Source organism: Sesamum indicum, linkage group LG9, assembly GCF_000512975.1.
Source record: "Sesamum indicum cultivar Zhongzhi No. 13 linkage group LG9, S_indicum_v1.0, whole genome shotgun sequence".
NCBI classification, from domain to species: domain Eukaryota; kingdom Viridiplantae; phylum Streptophyta; class Magnoliopsida; order Lamiales; family Pedaliaceae; genus Sesamum; species Sesamum indicum.
Window position 1 is genome coordinate 319,538 of NC_026153.1, and position 25,160 is coordinate 344,697.

General features: G+C 37.5%; 3 protein-coding genes across 7 annotated transcripts in view; 1 reads left to right on the forward strand and 2 right to left on the reverse strand.

The window, feature by feature from the left end:
* On the forward strand, positions 180-14,997 carry LOC105169970 (AP-2 complex subunit alpha-1). Its single transcript, XM_011090525.2, has 27 exons — positions 180-311; positions 3,281-3,412; positions 4,025-4,150; positions 4,323-4,385; positions 4,462-4,559; positions 4,641-4,848; positions 6,030-6,101; positions 6,245-6,337; positions 7,629-7,730; positions 7,968-8,065; positions 8,461-8,542; positions 8,648-8,736; positions 9,642-9,747; positions 9,856-9,921; positions 10,356-10,462; positions 10,542-10,646; positions 10,738-10,858; positions 10,967-11,146; positions 11,243-11,485; positions 12,096-12,176; positions 13,009-13,173; positions 13,266-13,352; positions 13,459-13,584; positions 13,674-13,754; positions 13,852-13,923; positions 14,275-14,354; positions 14,432-14,997. The coding sequence occupies exons 1-27, from the start codon at positions 180-182 to the stop codon at positions 14,592-14,594; spliced, it is 3,078 nt and encodes a 1,025-aa protein (XP_011088827.1). The 3' UTR covers positions 14,595-14,997.
* Positions 14,680-21,378, reverse strand: LOC105169971 (protein FAR1-RELATED SEQUENCE 5). Of its 5 annotated transcripts, none has more exons than XR_002287823.1 (4): positions 18,734-21,378; positions 16,578-16,753; positions 15,873-15,924; positions 14,680-15,431 (listed from the first exon to the last, which is right to left on the reverse strand). XR_002287823.1 is itself a non-coding variant. In XM_020696913.1 (3 exons), exons 1-2 carry the CDS (start codon positions 20,918-20,920, stop codon positions 16,580-16,582), a joined length of 2,361 nt encoding a protein of 786 aa, XP_020552572.1. In that variant the 5' UTR covers positions 20,921-21,378; the 3' UTR covers positions 15,485-15,924; positions 16,578-16,579. The 5 variants fall into 5 exon arrangements, 3 of the variants coding, with proteins under 3 accessions (XP_020552572.1, XP_020552571.1, XP_020552573.1); XR_002287822.1 differs by having other exon boundaries at positions 15,873-15,966; XM_020696913.1 differs by lacking the exon at positions 14,680-15,431 and having other exon boundaries at positions 15,485-15,924.
* The window catches only part of LOC105170223 (DDT domain-containing protein PTM-like), a 9,530-nt gene continuing 5,999 nt past the window's right edge, over positions 21,630-25,160 (reverse strand). The window contains exons 8-10 of the mRNA XM_020696773.1: positions 25,141-25,156; positions 23,443-23,931; positions 21,630-23,321 (exon numbers count right to left, since the gene is read on the reverse strand). Of these exons, the coding sequence (XP_020552432.1) occupies positions 22,258-23,321; positions 23,443-23,931; positions 25,141-25,156 (1,569 nt within the window). The 3' untranslated portion in view covers positions 21,630-22,257. The remainder of the gene's footprint in view (positions 23,322-23,442; positions 23,932-25,140; positions 25,157-25,160) is intronic.

The window sequence follows — 25,160 nt, forward strand, 5'->3', positions numbered from 1 at the left end:
CGCAAACACAGTCTCTCCTTTCTCGCTCTGCATCGCCATACACCTCTGCATGCGGGACGAATTCTTACGGGGAAGCAGCGAATTTGTATATTATTCGGACTATTTTCAATTCGATTAAGATCTGTGTTTGGTGGCGCCGTTGGATCTGGAGGATTGACGGATCTGAGGGGTTTTGAGAGATGGCGCTTTCGGGGATGAGAGGGTTATCGGTGTTCATTAGTGACATTCGGAATTGCCAGAACAAAGAGCAGGAGCGCCTTCGTGTTGATAAAGAGCTAGGCAATATTCGCACTCGCTTCAAAAACGAAAAGGCAAGTCTTCACATATGCGCATAGATGTGTGTGCCTCATTGAGTTATTTATATAATTGCTTCTGTATTTAAGTGTCTCGGCTATTTCTTAAATCTATTGCTATGAGATGAAATTGTGGCTGGTGCAGATAGATACTTGCTGGAATTGAGGGTTTGTGAAATGAATCTGGGATTTAAATTTTTCGAATTTAGAGTGTTGCAATTGTGGTCTTGAGTGAAGGATTTTGTGATTTTGGGGTTTGCGGAATGCAGGTTGTGCAGTTAGGGTAAGACTGCTTGTAGTTGAACTTAAGTTTGCGTGCACTTGTGGGGGCTTTTATGTTGGTCACTTCTAAATAAGAGTAATCAATCCAGTATATTCAGGAAAAGAAGTGTAAGGAATTTTGGAAAGGATTGGTGTTTCTTTGCTTGACACGGCGAGTACTAAAACCAAGTTATAGTCAATTCACCCTGGGAATTAGACTGCAAATCAGTTGCAAGTTAGTTGTGAAATCCCAGTTCATGTATGTCCGAATAGAGACCCACAATGGGGCACATTGTCTTCTTGCATAGCTGCATGCATAACTGCAACTGTTAATCCAAGTTGGAAATAGCTCATCTCTTCTGAATTTTGATGTGAATCATTAAATGTTTCTAGAGTACGTTATCATGAAAAATTTTGGCACCTATAAGCATATGACGGTGATTTAGAGTTGGCATTTTCCTAATCGGCTTCACTTGAAATTCATATTAGTGTAAGAAACCAAAAGTTGAAAAGTGGAAATAGATGCAATTTCATCGGGGGAGAACATATGGTTTAGGTGGGTATTCATGAATTTATTAATTGGAATGCCAGGCCAGTTCAGAATAAGTTAATTTTGCTCATAAAGGATCAAGCATAGGCCTTCGATGCATGTTATCTTGCTTGTTAACATGGGATACATTATCCCATCCCCAAAGTACAGGAATATGTTAAAATTATTAAAATACTGATTTTGATTTTACACAGTCCTTTTCTTCTGTGGAATGAGTATAAAGTAGGTTATCCATTTCATATCATCTGGCTATAATGCAAAAATCAGAGACATAGTGACTTGTGTTGGAACCACAGCAGAGATACATTATTAGTTACTTTACTGCAACATGCTTAATACTTTGGATGTATACTTTGAGTTATCTGGAAAGATGCGAAAGAAGTTTCTAATACCTCTGTTGTTATAGGTATATATCTGCCGTGGCGTTAAAGTATGATACATTTATCCATTAACTTAATTCTTATGAAGTTAATCACTTTGCTAGATTACTTTCTGCATCCTCATGATTCACCTCTTATTTTATTATGAAGAGATGTTGTCTGGCTTACTTTCTCTTCTTTATTTTACTTTTTCATTTTAATCTTTATTTTTTTATTTTACAAAAAAATTCCTTAAGAAAGAAAGGGAGGTTAAAAGGAAAAGGACAAGACTGAAAGTTACTTGAATAAGTTACATAAAAATTGCTTGCCAATTTCTCTGTAAGTCTCCCCATGTTAGATTCCCATACAGATCTAGTGCCTTGCTCCATACAGAGACAAGGTGTATAGCTTTCTGCAAAATGTCACTACCCACCTCTCTCATTTTATATCAGTTACTTTAGTTGGTTATGTAGTGTTGCTAAGAATCGCGACAATCATTTCTAGGCATTGATTCCAATGCCAGGGGATTTAGAGGAAGAGAAGACATGTGCCAGTAAAATCAGCTGCCTCTTAAATGACAGAACTACATTGACAAGAAGAGTGCGCATAATGATAACATCACTATAGACGGACGTTTTCCCAAAATATATCTTCAGATGCATTGCTATCTGCTTATTGCAGGAGAAGTTAACAATTTTCAGTTAATGTCTTTATGCATGATTCATGAAAGTAATTTAATCAGTTGTTTTAGGTATCAGGTAAGGTAGCTGCGATTCAATGTGTCTATGCATGATTTTCTCTGGAAAGGCATGGGACATAAATTTTAATATAACCAGCACAACTCTAAATAGATTGGTAAGGATTAATAATGAGCCCTGGAATTAGGCAATGATGTAAAGAGATCTCCAATCCAGTCAAATGGTTCTGCTGGAAACTAGTATGGCATGAAGTAAATTTTGTGTGGTTTACAATGAAGTGGATGGATGCTGGGGTCTCTTCTAATGCTTATGGATTAAGAAAGTACTTGGAATTCTTATCATAGTGACATCCTCTGTTCCTTCCACTTGATATACATAATGTAGAGGACGATTGTGTTCTCTGCTTTTGGGAGGATAGTAATTAGGTTGTTCTCCTATTCTCATCATATAACATCATTCTCACTTTTTTACACATCTTAACTCACCCATTTCTTCGACGAGGTTGGAGATTAGTTCTCATCAGTTTCTTATTCTTTTACTGTTGTAATGTTTAGGATATGGTTTTTATCTACTTCTTCTTACTGCTAAATGTCTATTTTCAACCTAATCTATTAATTTAATGTATTTGTCAAATAATATACACAAGATAAGAAGATTAAATTGCTTGATAATTCCCTTTGCCTACTAAAAGTGAATGCCCTGATCTGGAAACAACCTTCCTTTCCTTTCTCGTATCGTGTGACAAGGAGAGGGAAAGAAAAACCAAGCCTTGCACACATAAGTGCCAGAAAAGTTCTACTTATTAGCTATGACGTTGACCACACGTACTCCAGATAAGCACAAGTCCAGAAAAGGAAATGACAATGTATGCCTCCAAATGCAATTTACTCCCTTTTCTCGGGGCTGGATCATTATGTAAAATTTATGATCTCCATATGTTACAGTCCACTTTATCTGTTTGAACTGTTAGTGAGTTTGTTTCCATAAGTGCCTTGAGCAATTACTTCCTTCATTGAGCTTATTTTCACCTCCAACTTGCAAATATGACGGACAAATTTGTTTTCTGTACTGCGTAATGTGTTGCTCTTTATTTTAAAACTTGTGTTTCTTGCTTGACAGGGTTTAACACCTTACGAGAAGAAGAAATATGTTTGGAAGATGCTCTACATTTATATGCTAGGTTATGATGTTGATTTTGGTCACATGGAAGCTGTTTCTTTAATTTCTGCTCCAAAGTATCCTGAAAAGCAGGTATGATATGCCACCAACTTCCGCCATATTCTCATTTTCTCCTTGTTACATGATTGATATTTTCTGTTCAGCTTTGTAATTTGGACTTGTAATTACAAGGTGGTATAGTTATTGTACACCATTGGCTTTTAAGCATGAATCTTTCTGAAACAAGTATTTTTCTTTTATGCTCAAAAGAATACAAACTATCAGAATGCACTTTGAAGGTAGTCTCAACCTTTTCTTAAAGGGTGTAGTTGTGAAGGAGCTTGGGGGGGGGGGGGGGTAACTTAAGGATGTTTCTGTTGAAGATATCCTTGTGGTTTAATAATTAAATCATTCTTTCATTTTTATTTTCTAGTGATGATGAACGGTAGGTTATTTATCCATTAGTGTTGTTAGATTTTTGTTCAAGTAGTTATACGGTTGGTACCTATTTCATTATCAGGCAGATATAATTTCTGTTAATTATACTATAGCTGACAAGATGGATCTAAGGATACTTTATATACTGTTTTGGTAATATTTCACAGAATGGAGAGATAATTTCTAAACATTTCAAGTTATGGTTTAGAATTTAGTGTATTATTTACATTTCTTTCATTGACTTTATCTTGTTCTGAGTTGTCGCAGGTTGGCTATATAGTGACATCATGCCTTCTCAATGAGAATCATGATTTTTTAAGATTAGCAATTAACACTGTGCGTAATGATATTATTGGCCGCAACGAGACTTTTCAATGTCTTGCTCTGACATTGGTATGATTTTGGACTCTTTTCCTCCTACATCTTTTTATTCATAGTGCGTGCAAAAGTATTGGTAGAGATAATAATTGGATGTTTTGCCTTGCGACTAATTTTTTATGTTTGTCATATTCTCTTTAATGTGGTTTCTTTGACCTCCCCTTTATTCATTATCATATTTGTTCAGGTTGGAAATATTGGTGGGAGAGAATTTGCTGAATCACTGGCTCCTGATGTTCAAAAGTTACTTGTAAGTGAATAGACTTCTGAAGATGCTATGTTGAATAACAGCTAATAAATGATGCTGACTGTTACCACATGTTCAGATTTCTAGTAGTTGCAGACCACTTGTGAGGAAAAAGGCTGCATTATGTCTCCTGCGCCTCTATAGAAAAAATCCTGATGTGGTTAATGTAGATGGCTGGTAAAGTGTCTGCCATTCTGCGTTAGTTTCATCAGATAATGTAACGCATCTAATGCCAGTATGCTTTCTCCTATTTGACAGGTCGGACCGGATGACACAATTGTTAGATGAGCGTGATTTGGGCGTCTTAACCTCTTCTATGAGCCTTCTAGTTGCTTTAGTGTCCAATAACCATGAGGCGTATTGGAGTTGTCTTCCGAAATGTGTCAAAATATTGGAAAGGCTTGCCAAAAATCAAGACGTGCCTCAAGAATACACCTACTATGGTATTCCATCTCCTTGGCTTCAGGTCTGTGATTATCTTGACACCTTTCTCAAATACGGGTTGTTACCAATTTAAACTTTCAAATATTAATAGTGGAGTATTTGCCATGTCATTTAATAATATTCAACTAGTGTACCAAAAAATTGACTAGATTATTTTACTGAGAAATAATAGTATTGACTAGTCATCGATAGCAAGGAAGCAATTCTCCTGGATGTGGAGGGAGTACTTCTCGAGTTGTTTAGGTTTACTGAAGGGGCATTGATTCCAATGACTGCCCGTGTTATGTGGCTAGGTCGTTAGAGTTGCGTGGTCATTGCAGTGAGGGGATGACTGGAATTAACTACAAGTACAGGAGGCTTGTTTTCTGGCACCAGATGACAGTTTGTGGTGCAGTAGAGAAGAGAGGAGAGGGAGGGAGTTGTGCTGAACAGTGGACCTACGACTTCAGGCCCTGTGGTGGCTGTTGGATGTGAAAAGAGGGAATGGAGAAGGATGGTATAGAGGGACGGAACCCTGAAGATTATGAGAAATACACAGATGAATACTAAAATATGGATTAAGCGGTTTCATTTGTGTCATATAATAAGTGTATGAACCTTCACATTCGTCAATCAGGAGTTTATATGAAGTCATATCGTGCCATAGCATAGCCTTTAAAAAGAATGAAATTATTCAAGCTAGATCTTCAAGATTAAGCTTGGGTTTGACTAAAGAAAACATGATAAATAAAAGTTGAGTTGTGTAAAGCTTGAAAATTTGAACATCATGCTTGGAGTTATAAAACCTATGATCTTCTTTTAGTAAATTTTCTTGGTTAATATTCCTTCTCCATTAGATGCCTACAAGGAGCTCCTTGAGGTTTGTCTTAATTACAAATACCTCTCGTTGTTTGAAAAATTACAAATACCTCCTTAAAATTACAAATACCCTAATAAATACCCTCCTACAATGAGCTGTCGCAAGATACCTGTCACAAGGGGGTATCTGTTAGCATATTTGTAATTTTAGGGGGGTTTGTAATTTTGCAAATAACGAGGGTGTATTTGTAATTACCACAAACCTTAGGGGAGCCCGTTGTAATTTGCCCTAAAATCATATTTACAAGCTGAACTTCTATCCTCAAGCAGCAGCACATAAGAACCTCTTGATTTACTTTTCATTAGCTGACAATACTTGATCTTTTGATAACATTTTCACTGCAGGTTAAGACAATGAGGGCTCTTCAGTATTTTCCAACAGTTGAAGATCCAAATACGAGAAGATCATTGTTTGAGGTTGAATTACTGAATTCTTTTGTGGAATGTCAAGATTTTTTCGAATTATCCTCCTGTCATATATCTGTGTGTGTAGGCATGTATGTCTTGTAGTGTTATGTCTGATTTGATACTTACTTGGCTTGTGTTTTTCTTGATATCAGGTTTTGCAAAGAATACTAATGGGAACTGATGTTGTGAAAAATGTTAACAAGAATAATGCATCGCATGCTGTTCTTTTTGAAGCTCTTGCTCTTGTAAGTTTATCTCTCCTAAAACATTCTAATTATGGTCAGAGGTCTATGCTAATACATTCGTTATGTACATCATAATTATATAAGGAATTTGTCTTGCCTTTCGTGACTTCTTTCGTCATGCATCATTATTGGCAGTGGAACTCTTATTTTGATGGTCAATGGATATCATGTACAAATGGAATTTATAAACTTTTAGGGTGAAAGTAGATTACCAATTGAAGTAGTGGCAAGAGGTTTTTGGAAATTATCTTCTACAATGTAGATTGTAGAGGAAAAATAAGATTTGAATAATTTAGGAGTGCAAAATGATGGTATCATTTAGTTGAACGTAAATATGTGAGATGGTTAAAGTGGATGCTCTGTACAAGAAAATTTTATTTCAACTTTCCTATAGCCAATTTGTTGTGGTGTTCCATTTGCTTCACATTCCAAAATGAGGACTCTAGAAAATAGTTTCGAAGTTGATTTTGGATGGAATTTGAAGTTCCTAAAATTGTGGCAAGTTTCTCACGGGATTGATGAGGCAATATTGATCACTGGGACATCGTTATTTCATAGCTGGTCTGGTATTTATTCCTGGGAAGCAAGACAGAAATTATATAAAACTAGCTTTTCGAAAATTAGAGTAGTCCCAGATCTTTTTCATAATTTTGTGCATGCTCTGATTAAAAGACATATGTACATGTTGGAATGTGATTCTATAACGGGGCTTTTCTAGTAATGCTAAGCCGACTGAATATGGTCTTAGTAAGTAATATATTCTCTTCTTACTGAAAAGTTTGGTTGTTGGTGTCATGTTTAGGTTAGGAAGCTTGGTAAAATTCTTGTTGCACCATGGTCACTATCTCTAGGACATGAGATACTTACACTAATTGGCTATTCATCCACTAACCGGAGTATGTAAACCTATAGTTCAAGTTGTGCTGTCATAAAACTTCTGTTAAATCACTGTTTCTTTTAAACTTTTTTTATGTAGCAAGTTGATTATTTTTGTATGATTATTTAGCATTAGCAATAGTACCATATTCTTTTTATTTAAGTGAACAATTTAATATGAACATAGACTTAAATATGGACTCACTGGACCTCTTCTCACTTTAATAACATAAAGCCCCCAAAAGAACTTCTTCAACAGAGTCCAATCTGCTGTGGAGATTGATGTTTCCATTTACATTAACCAAAATTGCTGCCGAAGCTCTGTGTACTCACAAATTATATATTATCCTTTTCGTCTTTCATAAAAGTACTTTAAGGTTATGAATAATACTTGGTTTTACACTTCTGAGTGCAGGTCATGCATCTTGATGCTGAAAAAGAAATGATGTCTCAGTGTGTTGCATTGCTTGGTAAATTTATAGCTGTTCGTGAACCCAATATTCGATATCTTGGGTTGGTAAGTTGTTAGTTCACTGTGAATTTCAAATTGTTTTTAACCTCTTCTGTCTCTCATTTTCAAATATTTTGCCCCTTCTCTGCACCTGGGTTTGGACATTTTACGTGAGTTGCTATTCCCAAAATTTTTGTGACTCATGAAATCTGAAGTAATTGGAATCTCAAAACTCTTGTGGAATGGAAGTCATGGTGTTGATTATAGTTCTTGACTCCAAAGATCTGTGCCTCTTTGATGCAGGAGAACATGACTCGGATGTTAATGGTCACAGATGTGCAGGATATCATCAAAAGGCATCAAGCTCAGATTATCACTTCACTGAAGGATCCTGATATCAGGTTTAACATTAACTTGTTCTGCATTACAATTAACACATGTTTTACAAATAAACAGTTGAAGTTGTTTTCACCTTTCTGGTGCAGTGCGTCAGTGCATGTTGCATGCCTTCCTTCAATTGGTTCTTGTGAAATTCAATGTAATTAAGAACCTATGCAGTTGGAGAAATTATGTTCTTTTTACTAGTATATCTTTTGGTTTAAAAGTTGTTATTCACATTGGCACAATAGTAATTTTCTTTATGGTGGTCTTTTGTTTTGGTTTCATCATCTGAAGGTATTGTGTCTCTAAATTTTGCTCTTAAAGTTTATATCTGAACTAACTTTTCTGATAATTAAAGATTTGAAATGTATGTAAGATGTGCCTTGATTTCATATATTTTCATTTACTTCTACAGTATTAGAAGACGTGCTCTTGATTTGCTCTATGGCATGTGTGATGTTTCAAATGCAAAGGATATAGTAGAAGAATTGTTACAGGTACACACTAATCTTTAAACTTGTCATGCCTCCACTTGCTACTTTTCTTTTGGTTGCTCTTGCAAATTAAGAAATAAAACATTGCTGATTGTCATCTGGTTTCAGTATCTTAGCTCAGCCGACTTTGCAATGCGGGAGGAGTTGTCACTTAAAGCCGCTATTCTCGCAGAAAAGTTTGCCCCTGACTTGTCATGGTATGGAATTGATGAACCAAAGAACATTTCTTCATACTTATTAACTTGGCCCAACAAGTTACACTTAAAATGATACTCCACTAGGAGGTAAATTAGAAATGCACATGGGAGATTTCTTGGGTAATTATACATTTCATTTAGATGCTACTATGTTCTATTTCCTTTTTTTCCAAAGCATTTATTCTGCAATATGGTTTCTCGAGTATGACCTTCATGCCTTTTCTTCAGTAATATTAACTTTCTACTGGATAAAATTCCATTTGCACTTCATTGTTTGATTGCTCTTTGGTGTATTGGGTACTGTTTTATTTCGATTCTTTTCTTAGAAAAGAGAAACTTGGCTGTATATATTTTTGTCACTGCTTTGAGATGGGTGCATCAGAACCATCAAAATAAGGAAAAGGCAATAGAATAAAGATCTGCTTGCAAACTGTGGAAGCCATTTCATCATTTCTATCAGAATAATTTAACTACTTGAAAATATCAACTTTGAGTTTTCTTCATCTTGTAAACTAAGGTAACCTTCTAGTTTTTACTGGCTTACAAATGATGACAAGAATTTATCACTTTAGTTGTGATATTTAGAGGAGGCATTTAACCGATATCTTTTTCTTGTTTTTCCTTACTGATGTAGAGTAGATCGTGTGATTAGCTGATAAATTGGGTCAGACTTAAATATTTTCCCATCACTGGACTTAAAAGTGTTCCGTAGAAGTTTTTCCTTTAGATCTGAATCTGGCTAAAATATTGAATGTAATAGCAAACCTTGTGGGCCCCTGGTGCCCTGTAGACTATGGTGTCACAGTGATGTTCAGCACAATTTATGCGGATAGTATAACTTGATAATGTGTAGTATGCTTCAAAATCAGACACTACATGCATATATTCTTTCTTTTATGTTGCAGGTATGTGGATGTGATTCTCCAGTTGATTGACAAGGCAGGGGATTTTGTCAGTGATGACATTTGGTTCCGTGTGGTGCAGTTTGTTACAAACAATGAGGATTTACAGGTAACTGAAGAAGCTTATCATGTTACTTACATTGCTTTTGATGGGTTTCTTTATTCTGTTAAATGCTATTCCGTTCAACTTATGTATTTATTCATTTCTTTTTATCAGCCTTATGCAGCTCTGAAAGCCAGAGAGTATCTTGATAAGCCTGCTATTCATGAGACCATGGTGAAGGTGTGTCAAATCGTATTTGATTTTTACTAATATTTTTCCAGGCTTTCGCTGATTTGTATTGTTTCATGCAAAAAAATGTCCTGCTAGCATTGAATATAAAATTTCACCTTGCACGTTTGATGATAAAAAAAAATTTATTGACAAATGCAAGTTCTGAATGCAACTGATATCTGCCATAATGTTCTGGTTAAATATTTTACCTTTCAATTTCTGGATTTTTAACCTAATTCGGGGGCAAGCCATTGAAGAAGAAAAGTGATGCAACCAAAATGTTTTTGCTTAAGTACAAAAGTTCTGTCTATCTGTAGCCATTTGGGTTTCTTTACATTGTGGGCTACTTCTTTTAAGCTTCTGGATTTATGAAGCTGTGAGAATAATCTCTATTGAGTTAATCTCATTGCAAAACTATAGTTAAATGTTATCTAATAAAATAGGTAAGTGCATATATCCTTGGCGAATACAGTCATCTTCTAGCAAGACGTCCAGGGTGCAGTCCAAGGGAAATTTTCCACATCATACATGAGAAGCTTCCCACTGTTTCGTAAGGGCATATCCTTATATCTTCTGTTGGCAATATCTTCCGTTTTCTTCGTCACATCTAATGGAATCAAACTGACCAGGACTTCAACTATTCCCATCCTTCTTTCCACGTATGCAAAGATTTTAATGCACAGTCAACCACCTGACCAGGAGCTACGGAAGCAAATATTGGCAATTTTCAACAAGTAACTTACAATCAAACAATTTATTGCTTTTCATAGTCAGTATTAGTTAGAAACCATCTTTTGGTATGAGTTGGCAATTTATACGTTCCAGGTATGAAAGTTGTATTGATGCTGAAATACAGCAACGTGCTGTTGAATATCATGCATTGAGTATGAAAGGTGCAGCTCTAATGGATATACTTGCTGAAATGCCAAAGTTCCCCGAGCGACAGGTTGGACATTTGGATTTTTTTTGTTGATTTACACTTAGTTCACCTTTTCTTATGCCATTTTCAAACATTTTACTACCGGTGCTGACTGTAAGACATCTTTGATTTTAGTCATCATTGATTAAAAAAGCTGAAGAGTCGGAGGCTGATACCGCTGAGCAAAGTGCAATCAAATTGCGGGCGCAGCAGCACTCCTCTAATGCTTTGGTTGTAACTGATCAACGCCCTGCAAATGGGACACCACCTGTGAGCCAGCTTGGTCTTGTGAAGGTGCCGAACATGACTAACACGGTGAGATGTCCTTCCTTAGCTTATCATGGACCAACACTTGTTTTTGGCATCTTATATTTATAGCATTTTGAAGTGTAAAACCTTGAATATGTCCAGGATCAGAGCACTGCTGAACAAGAGTTACCACATCTAAATGGGGCTCTAACTGTTGTGGATCCTCAACCTCCCAGCACACCTTCTCCTGATCTCCTAGGAGATCTTTTAGGGCCACTGGCTATTGAAGGCCCATCAGGTACTGCTCCCCAATCTGATCTAGGTGTAGCTTCTGGTCTGGAAGGTGGTGTTGCTGCGGGTGCATTAGCCATTGCACCTGTTGAGGAGCAGACAAACACTGTCCAGGTATTACTTGCTTCTGCTATCTGCATGTGCTTGCATGCTTGTTCAACTTTGAGCACTTATATTATCTAGGTTTAAAGCACTCTTTGGAATATTATTATGTTACACCATTTGTCAGGCATATAAAATATCATATCATCCATTGAATGATAACATGCATTGAAGGTTTTTTAATCTTTGAATGGAATTCCATTGTTTTCTAATTTTCGATAAAGTTCAGCATTCAGGACATCATGAAGTTCTTGCTTGAATTTGGTATAGATTGATTATGTCCTTTGCCACTTCATTTGCATGTGGGAGGTGTTTGGACAAACCTAATTTATTCCGTCAAAGTCATCTAGATGCTTGAGACAAGTTTTACTTCCTATTGCCCACATTAGTCCCTGTCCTGTTGACTTTCAGATACATCCTCATTTGCCTACAGAAATGGTTTGTGATAAATCTGAAATGAAGAGTTTCAACTTTCAAGCGAAAAACATGAAAAAAAAGGAGTTTTACTCGATCTGTCTCATGGCTTTTTGGCAAAATTTGGTTTGTTATGGACATGAAATTAGTATTAATAAATAGTTCTTGTGTTTTCTTCTGACTTTTACATCACCTTTTCTGCCTGCAGCCGATTGGTGATATTGCTGAAAGATTTCATGCTCTATGCATGAAGGACAGTGGTGTGCTTTACGAGGATCCTTATATCCAGGTATACAGTCTTCATCATCTCAACATTCAGTTGTCGCCGAGCATAGTTTGCCTTTCGTATTCTATTAAGTAATATGAGCTTAACATTGAGGATGGTGATTGGGGCTGGCCCCCGGGACATGTTTTAATTTTAAGACTTGATCAGGTTCGGGCTGGTATTAAGTTGTCCAAGAACCAACCTGGGCCCAACGCAAATAATATTTATAAATACAATTAATTTATTTAAAAAATTAAATAGTTTAATACATATACCTATAGCATAAATTGTATTCTTATATAATAATAGCTTATTAGACATTTATAAACAACAATCTTAATTTTAAAAAAAGTTTACATCAATTCTTTAAAAAATAAAGTTAAGGATGGAGGTTGGAGCTTAAAATTAAGGATGGCGATTCTGGCCTGCCCCCGGGACGGTTTTTAATTTTATAGACCTGATTGGGCTTGGAGCGGGTATTACGTTTTTCTAAGACCCAATCCAGACCGAATAATATTTATAAATACCATTAATTTATTTTAAAAATATAATTTTTGTTTAATACATATATTTATAAAACAAATTGTATTTCTAATATAATAATAGCTTGTTGGACATTTGTAAATAACAATCTAAATTTTTTGAAAAAAATTATCTCATTGACGAAAGAGAAAAAAATAACCGCAAGAGGGACCAGGTTCTGGGGTCCTACTATGACTAGGGAGGGAGGGCATGGTTTCGGCTTTCCCTGAAAATTAGCTGGCGTGTCTTGTGTCCGGCCAAACCTGTCCCATTGCCATTCCTACTTAAAATGATTGTTGTGAGCTGATTATATAATTTGATAATGTTATTCCAGATTGGCATAAAAGCTGAGTGGCGAGCACATCATGGGCGAGTTGTTCTCTTCCTGGGAAATAAAAATACTGCCCCACTCTTTTCAGTTCAAGCTTTGATATTGCCCCCATCACATCTAAAGATGGACCTCTCATTAGTACCTGAGACTATTCCTCCAAGGGCGCAGGTTGAGTTACTCCACTCTTTTCTTTCACTTTTTTCTGAAGGTCCTGTATCAGGATTATGATTGAATGAAAAAGAACTATTTTTGTTCCTTAGGTTCAATGTCCACTTGAAGTAATCAACCTCAAACCAAGCAGAGAGTTAGCGGTGCTGGACTTCTTATACAAGTTTGGAACCAATGTGGTATTAATCGAGATATTAATCTAATCCAAGGATAAAATGAGGGCGAAGAGACAGCAAGAGAGAGTCTGTTATTTATCTGTAAAGCTAACATATATTGCTTGAGCAGGTCAATGTGAAACTTCGCCTTCCTGCTGTCTTGAACAAGTTTCTTCAACCAATCACAGTTTCTCCTGAAGAGTTTTTCCCACAGTGGAGATCGCTCTCAGGACCTCCATTGAAGCTGCAAGAAGTGGTATGTGCTTTTTGAATTGTCTTCGCAGCCTCTATACTTTCTAAGCCTGGAGGAAAAAGTTTGACCTATTTTCTAAATGTACCTTCCAGGTTAGAGGTGTAAGGCCAATGCCACTTGCAGAAATGGCCAACTTATTTAACAGTTTGCACCTGATGGTTTGCCCTGGGCTTGTAAGTTTTTAATCATGATAACTTTCACCTGAAACCTTGCTTGAGCTATTATTTAAATCTATATGATGGACTCAATTTTACTTTATTTACCATTCAGGATCCCAATGCAAATAATTTGGTCGCGAGCACAACTTTCTACTCTGAAAGCACACGAGCCATGTTATGCTTGGTATGCTTGTAGTTCTTCGATTTACATAATACTAAATTACTAACTATGACGGCTATTACAGAGTTGATTCCATAATGAGAGTTCTTTATGGATAATGTTCTTGCAGCATGATTGTGACTATAGGTGTAGCATGTCTATTTGGTTGAAAATCTATGTTGATCAGATGTGCATGATAAAAGCTCTTTCTAAGATGTCTAGCTTATGAACCAAAAAGTTGGAAGCACACAGAAATGATAATTTGCTTTCAGCTGGATAAGCATTTGTTGGTTGCTTGCTCATGAGTCAATTTGTTACTTAGCTGCTGCTTGATGATTGCCATCCACTAACCGAATTTTGTCTGCTGTTGTTCAGATAAGAATAGAAACAGATCCAGCCGATAGAACTCAGTTGCGGATGACTGTTGCATCAGGAGATCCAACACTGACATTTGAGTATGTGTATTCATTTGAGATCTGATTTTGCAGTTTGAGTTTATATCTGGTATTTGAGCTTGCTCCGTCTATTACAGATTGAAGGAGTTCATTAAAGAACAACTAGTCTTCATTCCTGTTCCTCCTCGAGCGGCCGCACCTGCACCTGCACCTGCACCTGTGCCACCTCAGGCTCTACCACCCACCAGTTCACCTACAGCAATATCAGATCCTGGTGCTCTTCTTGCTGGTTTGCTTTGAGTGATTCTAACTTACGTAAGTTTGTCCGAAACCATGTAACAGTGTTCATACAGCAAAGCTACCCAATATGTCCAGATGGTTAGGGTGGCACTGAAAGATACAACGCGGGGGCTGGCGGCAGTGAAGGGCAAAATTGTAATGCAATCGGCTTAGCATTAGAGTCAGAATTCGTTGGAGGTTGTGAAGTTTTGATATTCTTTTGCACAACTAGATTGTGCTCTGGTGAGGTTTCCTCTTTTTCAGGCGAGGGGTCTATTCTTGTTTTTGGTTAGTCTTCGTTTCTCTTTTTCCTCTTAATAGTCAGGTTGTACTCAATTGGTTTCTGTAATACAAACGATATACAAAAAAACCGCACCCTTTGTAACTAATTCATTTGTTTGTCAATGGATATGTATTTTTACTAGGGAGAATCAATGAAAGGGTGATGCGACGTATCCCAATCCTCATCTTGTTATTGATATCAGAAAAAAGTTAAAAGAATTCTTTTGTTTCTAGAGTAAATTGGAGATATCTATTTATTCTTTGATTAATTGAAGATATCATGTAACTACAACCACAACCATAACAGTGGAGTTTAGCAAAATTGAAGCAACAAAAAGAGAGCATACGAGCAGAACTATTTGAAACCGGAGCCCAATACACAAGTTGGAAAGTGCAGGGTTCAGACACTTGAATTCGCTGCGTGATAAAATTCATAATTGGTCAATATGTGCATTTGCTTCTACTCTATTGTATCCAACTACGCTTCAAACTCCATTTGCTGTACTATTTCAGAAAGCAAAATTTACAAACTAAAAATTGTGGCCGGAGCTGCATTTTTGCTTCTCCAGTTCTTACCTGAAAGGTATCGCGGGAGTAAGCCATAGGCTGATAATTTCACCATTCCAATGTAATTAAGTTGAAAATGAAATCTCCTGAATAAAGCCTGTTTTCATAGTGTAACGGAAAGTATAGAATATAGTACATGGCAATACAAAAGCAATATTTTAGGTAAGGAGATAGCTCCTAAATTTCTCCTCAACAAGTAATTGAATCACCCAATCAAAGTGGTTAAGAAGCTGGGTAATTCATATTAGTATCTTTCCTGTCACCATGTGAGCTACCACAAATGTTAGCAGTTTAACCCAGAAGCAGTCAGTCTATCAAGCCCATACGATAATACGGATAACGGATTGTGGACCGCACAGGTTTTAGCAAGTACGAGGTTGAAAAATAAGGTGAAAAGAATTAAAAGATAATAAACAAGCATAAAAAGAATGCAAAGTCCAAGAATTTTACCGAGTTTCACAGAGCTGGAGAAATAGGACTTGCTTTTAGCCGTCAGATCTGTCTATTGAACCACAAAAATGCAGCATTAATCTAAAACCGCTGCCTGTAGTTAAAAATAATGAAGTACAAGAATTTCAAAAATACGTGGTAAGAGAGGAGTGTCCATGCTAGAAAAAGAATTATTAATGAAAAAATAAACCATATTAGACAAGGATTTAAGGGAATCAGCCGAGCAGAAATCATGCCTCAAAAGAAACAAACTACATATCCTATATAAAATGCATGCCAGAAATAGCAGTAAAGCTCATAACACATGAGGTTGCAGCAGTTTGATTCCCAGCAATTTCAAATCAATCCTCCCATGATAAAGACAAATATTCCAATTGCCCTGTTGACCAGAAGAAATAAACTAAGGTGCGAGCATTCAACTGTGGGGAAAAAGTTATATTTACACCAAGTTGACAGAGAATCGCTTGCTGCACTAACTACATATGTTTAGCTGTTACTTTTGACATCAGACAGTAATTTAAGGAAACCTCCTATATAACCAAAGATAAACTTTGATGAAAGAATCTAGCAGCTAGATGCTACGGCAAGTTGAAAGACTTGTCTTGCGGCTCTTGCCCAAGAGCTGAACTGCTTCCAAAATAGCCTACTTAGCACAACAATTGCAGATAAACTCCACAGTAGAGAGTGAAAAACAAATTTTTGCACCTTTACAGACCATCCTTCATGCTCAGCTTTATGTTTTGGACTTCAATGGATAAACGTTGTTTATGGTCCTCTATATCCTTCAAAAGGGAAAGGAGGTTTGTGCGATACACTTCACACTTGCGATTGGCACGCTCCAGATCCGTGGAGAGTTCATTAATTTTCTGATCCATGTCATCCTACATAAATTAAGTTATCTTAGAAAATGAAAAATAAACAAAATAAGAAATTCCATTAAGATCATATAAGCAGTTACTAGGACATAATTATGGGATGCTGAACACCAAAAAATGTTAATCCCGCTTTTGCTAACTTGAGGTGATTAATGGAACTCAAGGCATGCTGTATGCTGCCAAAGTGCATCTGATACAATAGTTGAATACCACGTCTGTCCGGCCGAAATGACAAGCTATTTTGACTTCACCCAATATCCTAGGCTTACAGTAGAACACGTATTTGTTTAAAAGCAATATCCTGTTGTATTAATATCTACCATTAGGGGAAGTCATTTTTTGCATAGATCCTTTGTAGTGAGAGATCATATATATTTGAGTTTAATAGGCAGGAAGTTGATCGATCTTTCTAATTTGACAGTTAACTAAGAGGTGTCGTTAAGAATCCCTTCTTCACTTCATCAACATGTGATTAGTTTTAAACCGAATGTCATTCTAACAGAAATTAATTGATTTTTTTCTCGTGTTTAACATTTTTAATTAAAAAAGGGTTATTTGGAAGCAAATGATAAAAGTTAAACTTCTCTTCATAAAGAAATTCAAACATGAAAAACTTTGTCAGTAAGAAGGGGCAATTAATATTCCGGCAAGTCGTCTATTTTCCAAGCAAAACTCTAATTGATTGAATTTATTTGCCAGTCATGATGGATGCAGACACGATAGCGTAAACCTCCCCTAGCATCAAGGATATAAATGCAAGACTTTGAACACTATTACAGAAACTATGCACTTTACGTAAGCCAAAACTTTTTGCTCGACACAAGTAGATCATCAGTATCCCCTTTTCTCCTCGCACAACCCAATTGAAATACCATTGCAATCTGATTAGCTTGCATGCAATATGTCTACAATCCTTGAGAAATGGCATACAGTCTAAAATTTCTCTGAAACTCAGGCCAATGCAGGGAAATTTGGAAATTTTCTTCTCAAGTTGTTAGGTCTGCTGAGTGTCTCTTGACTTGGATGCATTTTATATGAAGTTGCGACCTTGGTTGCAGTTCCCTTTATTTTTTCCCCCCACTAAAATAAATCCTGTGTCTTTTGGATTAGTGGGTCCATCAACACTTGAGCAATTCCATTTCCTTCTTTTTTTTGTATGTGTGTCAGTAAGATGCTCGGTGGACTAAAAGCTTGGATACAAGCAAAAGATTGCACACGAGTCCATGGTAGCGTCCAAAGTTTTTCTTTAGCTTCACCAGATTGACAGCATGCAGAAATGTCGACAATGAAGTGGATTCTTCAACTTTATGCGAACACGATAACCATATTAATATATTTATAGTTTGTGGGCATTGTTGGCCTACAAAGCTAGTGATACAAGCAACACAAACTCAAACTTGAAGCCGTTTTTTCCATCAGAAAATTTAACAATAACTTTCAAAAAGGAATATGCAGAAACTCCACTACAGGTCTTTAACATGACATTAATAGTTATTAGGCCAGTAAAAGTTAGCAATTGAGCCTAACGGATCAATTTACTACAACAGAGCAAAACCAAAAATCTGGAACAGATTTACAGTACACAGGTGCAAGAAAATGGGTAAGAACTAGATTCCTCTATGATAATATAGTTTGGCAACCAAAAGGAACAATGGGTTTCAGCTTGTCAAGAAGTAATTTTAGTTAACTATGATGTTAAGGAAGTTATAGTCAGAGATGAAAACAGAGGAGGCACAATGATGATCTTAAGACTGCAAACAAAATTTAATACATCAGTTTCTTCCGGGTTGGAGACATAGGTACTCAAATAACAATTTGTTACTTGGTCTACCAAACAGCAACATCAATAAGGGTCTAAATAGGTAATTTATCAAGACTCAAGCTATCCTCTTGATCACATACTGCTAGAGTAAAATATATGCATACTCACAAAAGCATGCATTCAAACCCTAACAGGCAATATAGCATATCAGAGAAATAACACACCTCAGATAGTTGCTGCGCTGAGCTCCCTTGACCTTCGCCTGCACAGTGGTTTGGCCAAATTCTACCCCTTGCTGAGACATCCCTCATAGGACCATTACTTATAGAAGGCTTTCCCTCATTCTTTATTGCAACAGCAACTTTCTTTGAAGCCTCAGTCAAAGCAGACATAGCGATAGTATAAGACTCGACAGATTCTGCTCCTTCATCTACAAATTTGAAGGCCTCATGCCGAAGGGTATTATAACGAACAGTATGAGATTCCAAATAACTGTTGAATGGATCAGTAACTCGTTCTTCCAGTACAACACTACTCTTAGCGTTTCTCGTCCATCGCTTCAAGATGTAATGAGATGGAAGCGTGAGAACATTGGTGACCCTAAAAACTGCCAATACATGTCTGCAAAGAAGACCCGAAAACTCAAACATCTGGCAGCTACAAGTAGCTCTCATTTCAAGAACATTGAACCTCACATGGTAAGCTTTGTGGTCTTCCCCAAATTTTGCCACTCGGTAGGTGGTGACTTCTCCGTCATCCTCCACTTTGGATGCCATAAAAGTGAGAGTACTAACCAACTCCTCCTGAAATCTCATAAATATCTTTCTTGTGTAGAAATCAGATGCCTGTTTCTCCATTGGAGAAGGAGTCTTTAGAACTGCTGATGTATTCATTGTATCAAAATCTGCTTTAACTTCTTTCTCATGGCGACTCTCTAATGCTTTTTCATACAGCTTAAAGAACTGATTTAGATTGGTAGATGCATTCACATATCCATCGAAGTACGAATTCATACTGTCACTTCGCTGAGTAATCGACATTTCAGCAAAAAAAGTGTCATGAAGATATACAGGGACCCATTGTCTGCGATCCACATAAATGGCTTGGAGCCACTTATGATCCCTGAGATCATATTTTTCAGCAAGGGAATGCCAGCAGGACTCAAATTCCTCGGTGCTCTCTGACAAGTTCACACACTTGTGTAAGGCAGCTTCAAAGTGAGGATGCTTTAGCAACACATGGGATAATTTCTCCTGGCATTGTTTGAATATATGCCATTTGCAGAAACGATGGCGAGTATTTGGGAAAACCTGCATGATAGCAGAGCGAATGACAGTATCATGTTCGGTCGTGATTGATACTGGAGAGCGGCCAGACATAGCTGCCAGCCAAGTTTTGAATAACCATACAAATGATGCTTCTGATTCATTAATTAGGAAAGCACAGCCAAAAAGTACAGGTTGTCCATGATGGTTCAGCCCTGTGAAGGGCACAAACGGCAACCTGTACCTGTTTGACCTGTACGTGGTGTCGAATGTAACAGTATCTCCAAAATAACTGTAATCAGTTCTGGCCTTGGGATCAGCCCAGAAAACATTACCCGTATACTGATCCTCGTCCCCCTGAACTGCATAGAAGAATGAAGGATTCTCAGCTTGCTTCTGCTTCAAATAATCTAAAAGCAGCTGAATATCTCCCTCCATGCTCCTCTGCCTATTGTTTCGCATGTAATTTCTGCAATCCACCTCTGTGAAGCCAACTTTGCTAATACCACCATACTCCTTTATGAGTACGGACATGATCCTTCGTGGGCCCATTCCAGCAGCCTGCAAAGTATCAATCAAGGTCTTTGCAGGCCCAGAGATTTGGCGATGGGATCGGAGGCAATGCACCTGGTCAGGGGGAACCAACTCGTGATTATGCTCCTTAACGAAACCAGAGACAACCCATTTTCCAGAATCCTGTATCTTGACGGACAACGAGGCCTTACACCCCACCCGCGTCACAGTCCGCGGTCGTTTGATTTCCCTATCCTTGGTGCGTTTCTCATTCAAATTGCGGAACCCCTCCTTCGCACATACGAAAGACCTCTGTATGATGGCCCCATCCTTCCTAGAGCGGCGGGACGAGCTCACACGAGTACTAAACCCAACTCGCCTTGCATATGAGTTATAGAATGCCTTGGCAGCCTCCTCGGACTCAAATTCCATTCCCTCGTAAGGCTCAAGATCAAGGTCTCCCTCGGGAATGTAACTCTGCGCAAAAGCAGTGTCGCCACTGCCACTACCAAGGGAATTAGCATCATTAGGAGAACCATCAGGCATTTCACCGTCATCATTAGGGGGTTCAATATCAATAGCATCATCTCCCCCGCCTAAACCAATATCAAATTCTATCACCCCATTTTCCATGCTCGAACACAGAAATCCGGACCACTCAAATATTGTCCGACGACTATCCCACAACGAAGTATACAACCAAATCCGAAAAGGTTTCCCGGGCAAACGGGCACCCGAAACAAGAACGAAAATACCCCAGATTTTAAGCCATAAACCTATTAAGATTCGGGTGATCAAATCATATATAAATGAAACCAAATTCGACCTCCGAAAAGGATACGAAAATCAGGCCTCAATTTGCACGAATTGAGGAGGGAACAAAAGATACCCAACTACTTACCGGAATCTCTTGATTGTCTTTTCGCAGAAAATGATTTTTGTAATTTTAATTTGAGTGTGGAGCGGAACAAAGCGCAAAGGTACTAACGAGTGAAAAGAGCAGGTGGGTGTGGTGCAGATAATCAGAGCCCTAATTATATACACTGCATTTTATAGAGCGTACGAATTTGAAATTTCGCTTTTTTCTGGGGTCACTCTGCGAAGGCAACATCATTTTATGGAATTCATATTTCTACCCACAAAGAAATTTCTTGAATGTTGAAATCAAATAATATTGAACCACCAATAATTATTAAATTTTCTTTATTTGTTATATAATTCCATAATCTTTTACACTAACAAATTAATTTCAACTTAGAAGTCTTCTAAAATTTCAAAGTGAAATGTATATAATTAAAATTGAATGAAATGTCTAATTTAATTTTCTACCATGAAAGGGGCATTACAAATCTTAAACCTTAAATTTTAATTGTAAAAAGGATGCTAATAATAGTATATGACATGATAATGAGAGATTCTTGAAGATAGTATACAATTCAATTTGGTGATTGATGAGAGAATCATAACAATAGTACACACTGCCGAGCACGGGGCAATGTGTTGCTGTCTGTACCATCTCACAGTTACTCCTGCCCCATGTTTTCATAATCAGATAAGCACCAAAAAAACCCAGCTTATCTACCAACATCAGAAACAAGAAGAATCATGGTCTAAGAATAATCCCTATATCTCCCAGAACTAAATGGAATCAAGTGAATTCTGGTCTTGTAACATCAATCAACCAACCACGGGGCGGTGACAGACAACTTTATCCAACTGCTACCATTGAACTCATTATGCAGCTACCACTAGATGCTTCGACCACCAAAATGAAATTCAGGCCAGTCTGAAGTAAAAACTGCAACAGAAAAACAGGCAAAACCATGCCACCTGTGTTTCTCATCTCAGCTTGGACATAATGCATGATATGCCTCCGGTGCTCATATTCTAGTGCATAATTATCTGCAGTTGCCATCCATCTCCGCTCCAAATAATACATATTCGACCAGATGTATTAAAGGAAAGATCAACTATCTCCACTTGCGACAATTGCCACACCTCCAGCCGTCCTCCCAGGATGAGGATTCAAGCCAGGGTGAACAATGGCTGTGTATCCACACACCACATATTTGGCAAGAAAGGTCTGGGCATGGGTCAGTATGAGAACAGATGTTACAAGGTATAATTTCAATAGTTGTTCCAACAGAAATGATGGGTTCTTCCTGATCATAAGATATTTCAAGCGTTCCATTTTCTGGAAGCACGGCTGAACCTTCCCAATTTTCCAAAACATTTTCTGGTGATTCATTGCTATTTGAACGGCCAACATCATCAGATGCAAGCAACTCATGGAAAGAGAAATATGTCTGAGGTTCAAATTCCATATCATCGTAACCAAGACAATCATAGTCCAGTGTAATACCGTCGTCGAACTCCTCCTTGGAAACAACCAATTGAGTCTGAGGGGATAAGGAATCCTGCACAGAGCTCATGGTGTTTGCTTCTGAAGGGGTGGATGCATCAACCTGGTACAGATTGATTGCTGAGTTACAATCAGAGTTGTTTTCCCTCTTTATATGTCTCCTAACGGGCAATTTCCTTGTAGAGTTGAAGACATTTGCTTCAGAAGCAGCAGAAATTTCAACCTGAAAAGGATCTGGCGGACGAGGAGAATATACATCCTTTTCTTGCTTGATGTGTCTTCTGACTGGCAGCTTCCGAGGACCAGAATAAGATACATTAGAATTATCCCATCCACAATCCACTTCTGACATGTCAGTACGTTGCTCAACTTCAGAACGGGATAGGAGAAGAGGATCGTCTGCTCCTGCATGAATAACTTCTGTCTTTGTGGGTAATGCAGAATAAGCCAGCCCCTGTTCCTTGAGATGTTCAGATATTACACGAGCATTATTGTTAGGAATTTCTAGCTTTGGAACTTTGCTCTCCATTTTGTCCTCCAATGCCTTCTTTTTCTCAGGATCCAAGTAAGGACACACAGGAGATTTGATCCTACGGCATTTGCTGCATTTGAATCCCACCAAGTAAAAAATCTTAGACTCGTCCAGTTCTACGGCATCTGCATGATACCAATCTGCAACGGCACAAAAATCAATACATTAATCACTTCTGCATGCTACAAAACAAAGAAGAGCAACAACGAACTTCTGAAATGAAGATCAAATATGAGATTCACTGGTAAAGGACAAGCTCACATTGGCAAGTTTCACATCGAATGTACATTAACTCAGAATTGTATGGCTGATTACAAAGACGGCAAAGAGGTTCCGTCAAGTCCATATCTGGATTGCCTCTGAGAAGAATATTTTTCAATCTGAAATCAATGCCAGTGTCTTCACAATTCTTTTTCCTCCATATAAGACCCCAGTTTTTATTTTTACTTCTCTTTGCTACTACAGAACCATTGGTCAATTTCATCTCCGATGAATATTCCAGGGTCCCAACAGATGCTGATGGTCCTTTATAACCTACTAAGCCACGTTTGTTCGTGCTCCCTGCATTTGGAAAGTCTCGACCTTGAAGGTGCAAAGGACTTGTTGGGGATCCATAGCTACTTTGAACTTGGGTGACAGCTCGAGTCTCACAGCAATGCTTGCAGGTGATCAAAAACTCAATCTCCTCATTCATATGAACTGTTGAACTGGTGGTACATTGCTCGTGACAAAAACCTGGCACATTAGAAACTTACAAAATAAGATGAAACAACACCCTGTTTAGGTACATGAATCAGATCTAATACTAAATGGTGTTTGTCATAGACATTACAATTTCCATCAAACAATTTTTGCAGAAAAATGAGGAAAAAAGAAATGCAGAATTACATGTGGCACACTACTGTGAGCATTAAATACAAACATAAAGGTGTCACAAAGTTGGTCTCACACCAAACACCATCCTTCCAAATAAGTCAATAATATAAGCACACAGCAGCATTATCCATGTAGAAGCCTAACTTTATTTCACATGAAAACTGAAAACAGAGCAGCAAAGCATTACAACAGGCAAACACAAGTGGAGAAACAGATACAGAGTTCAATATGATTTGCATTATGTTGGAATTTGAATATGCTGGCTTTCCTTTTTTCAGCTGACCACAGGAATGCAGCATCATTTGGTCCAACTTAATAGATATCTATCTTAAATTAGGTAGAACCAAAGAAAGGAATTTAAGGGCTTCCTCTAACCTAAATTTCTAAAAACTTTACTTGCACATCATATTAAGCTACTAAGATTCAATGCTGGCATTCTGCCTACTCCTAGAAATAGATGATAATAGCTAAACAGTTGCTTATGCACAAGGATCTAAACAGTTAAATGGAGCAAAAAGTATTAGCTAAATTAGATATGAACGTTTAAGGGGTAAATTCAAAAGTGAGAGAGAGAGAGAAGAAGTTGAAAGTATAACCCTATATAAAAAGAAGTTGAAAGTATACCCCTACATAAAACTTGCAACTTGAACATATTTAACAGAAAATGATAATCATCATAAGCACACAATTTACACCCTTCTCAAAGGGATGACAAAGGAAGGAATTGAAACAGTCTGCCAGTTAGAGCACGAGGATAAGCATGCCTTTTTAAAAACAAAAGGAGGTAGTTCTCCATGTATGACTAACACAAGGAGGTAAATTTCCGTAAATGCAAAGCAAGTTGATTTATCATATAAAGAACTTTCAAAGAGAAGATCATCGGCAAACAGATTAGGTACGTTCCTATGCTGAAAGGAAATGAAAGAGGCAGGTTATGTGGATTAGCACTATGATAACCATCTTATTCACATTTTCCAAACTGTAAACTAACTCTAGTGCTGAATACTACGCGGAAAACCTGCATATTTGAGTCAAAAAGAAAAAAAGGCATTCATACAAAAATATCATATAGCATCACAATACCTTGGCATGCACTGCACTTG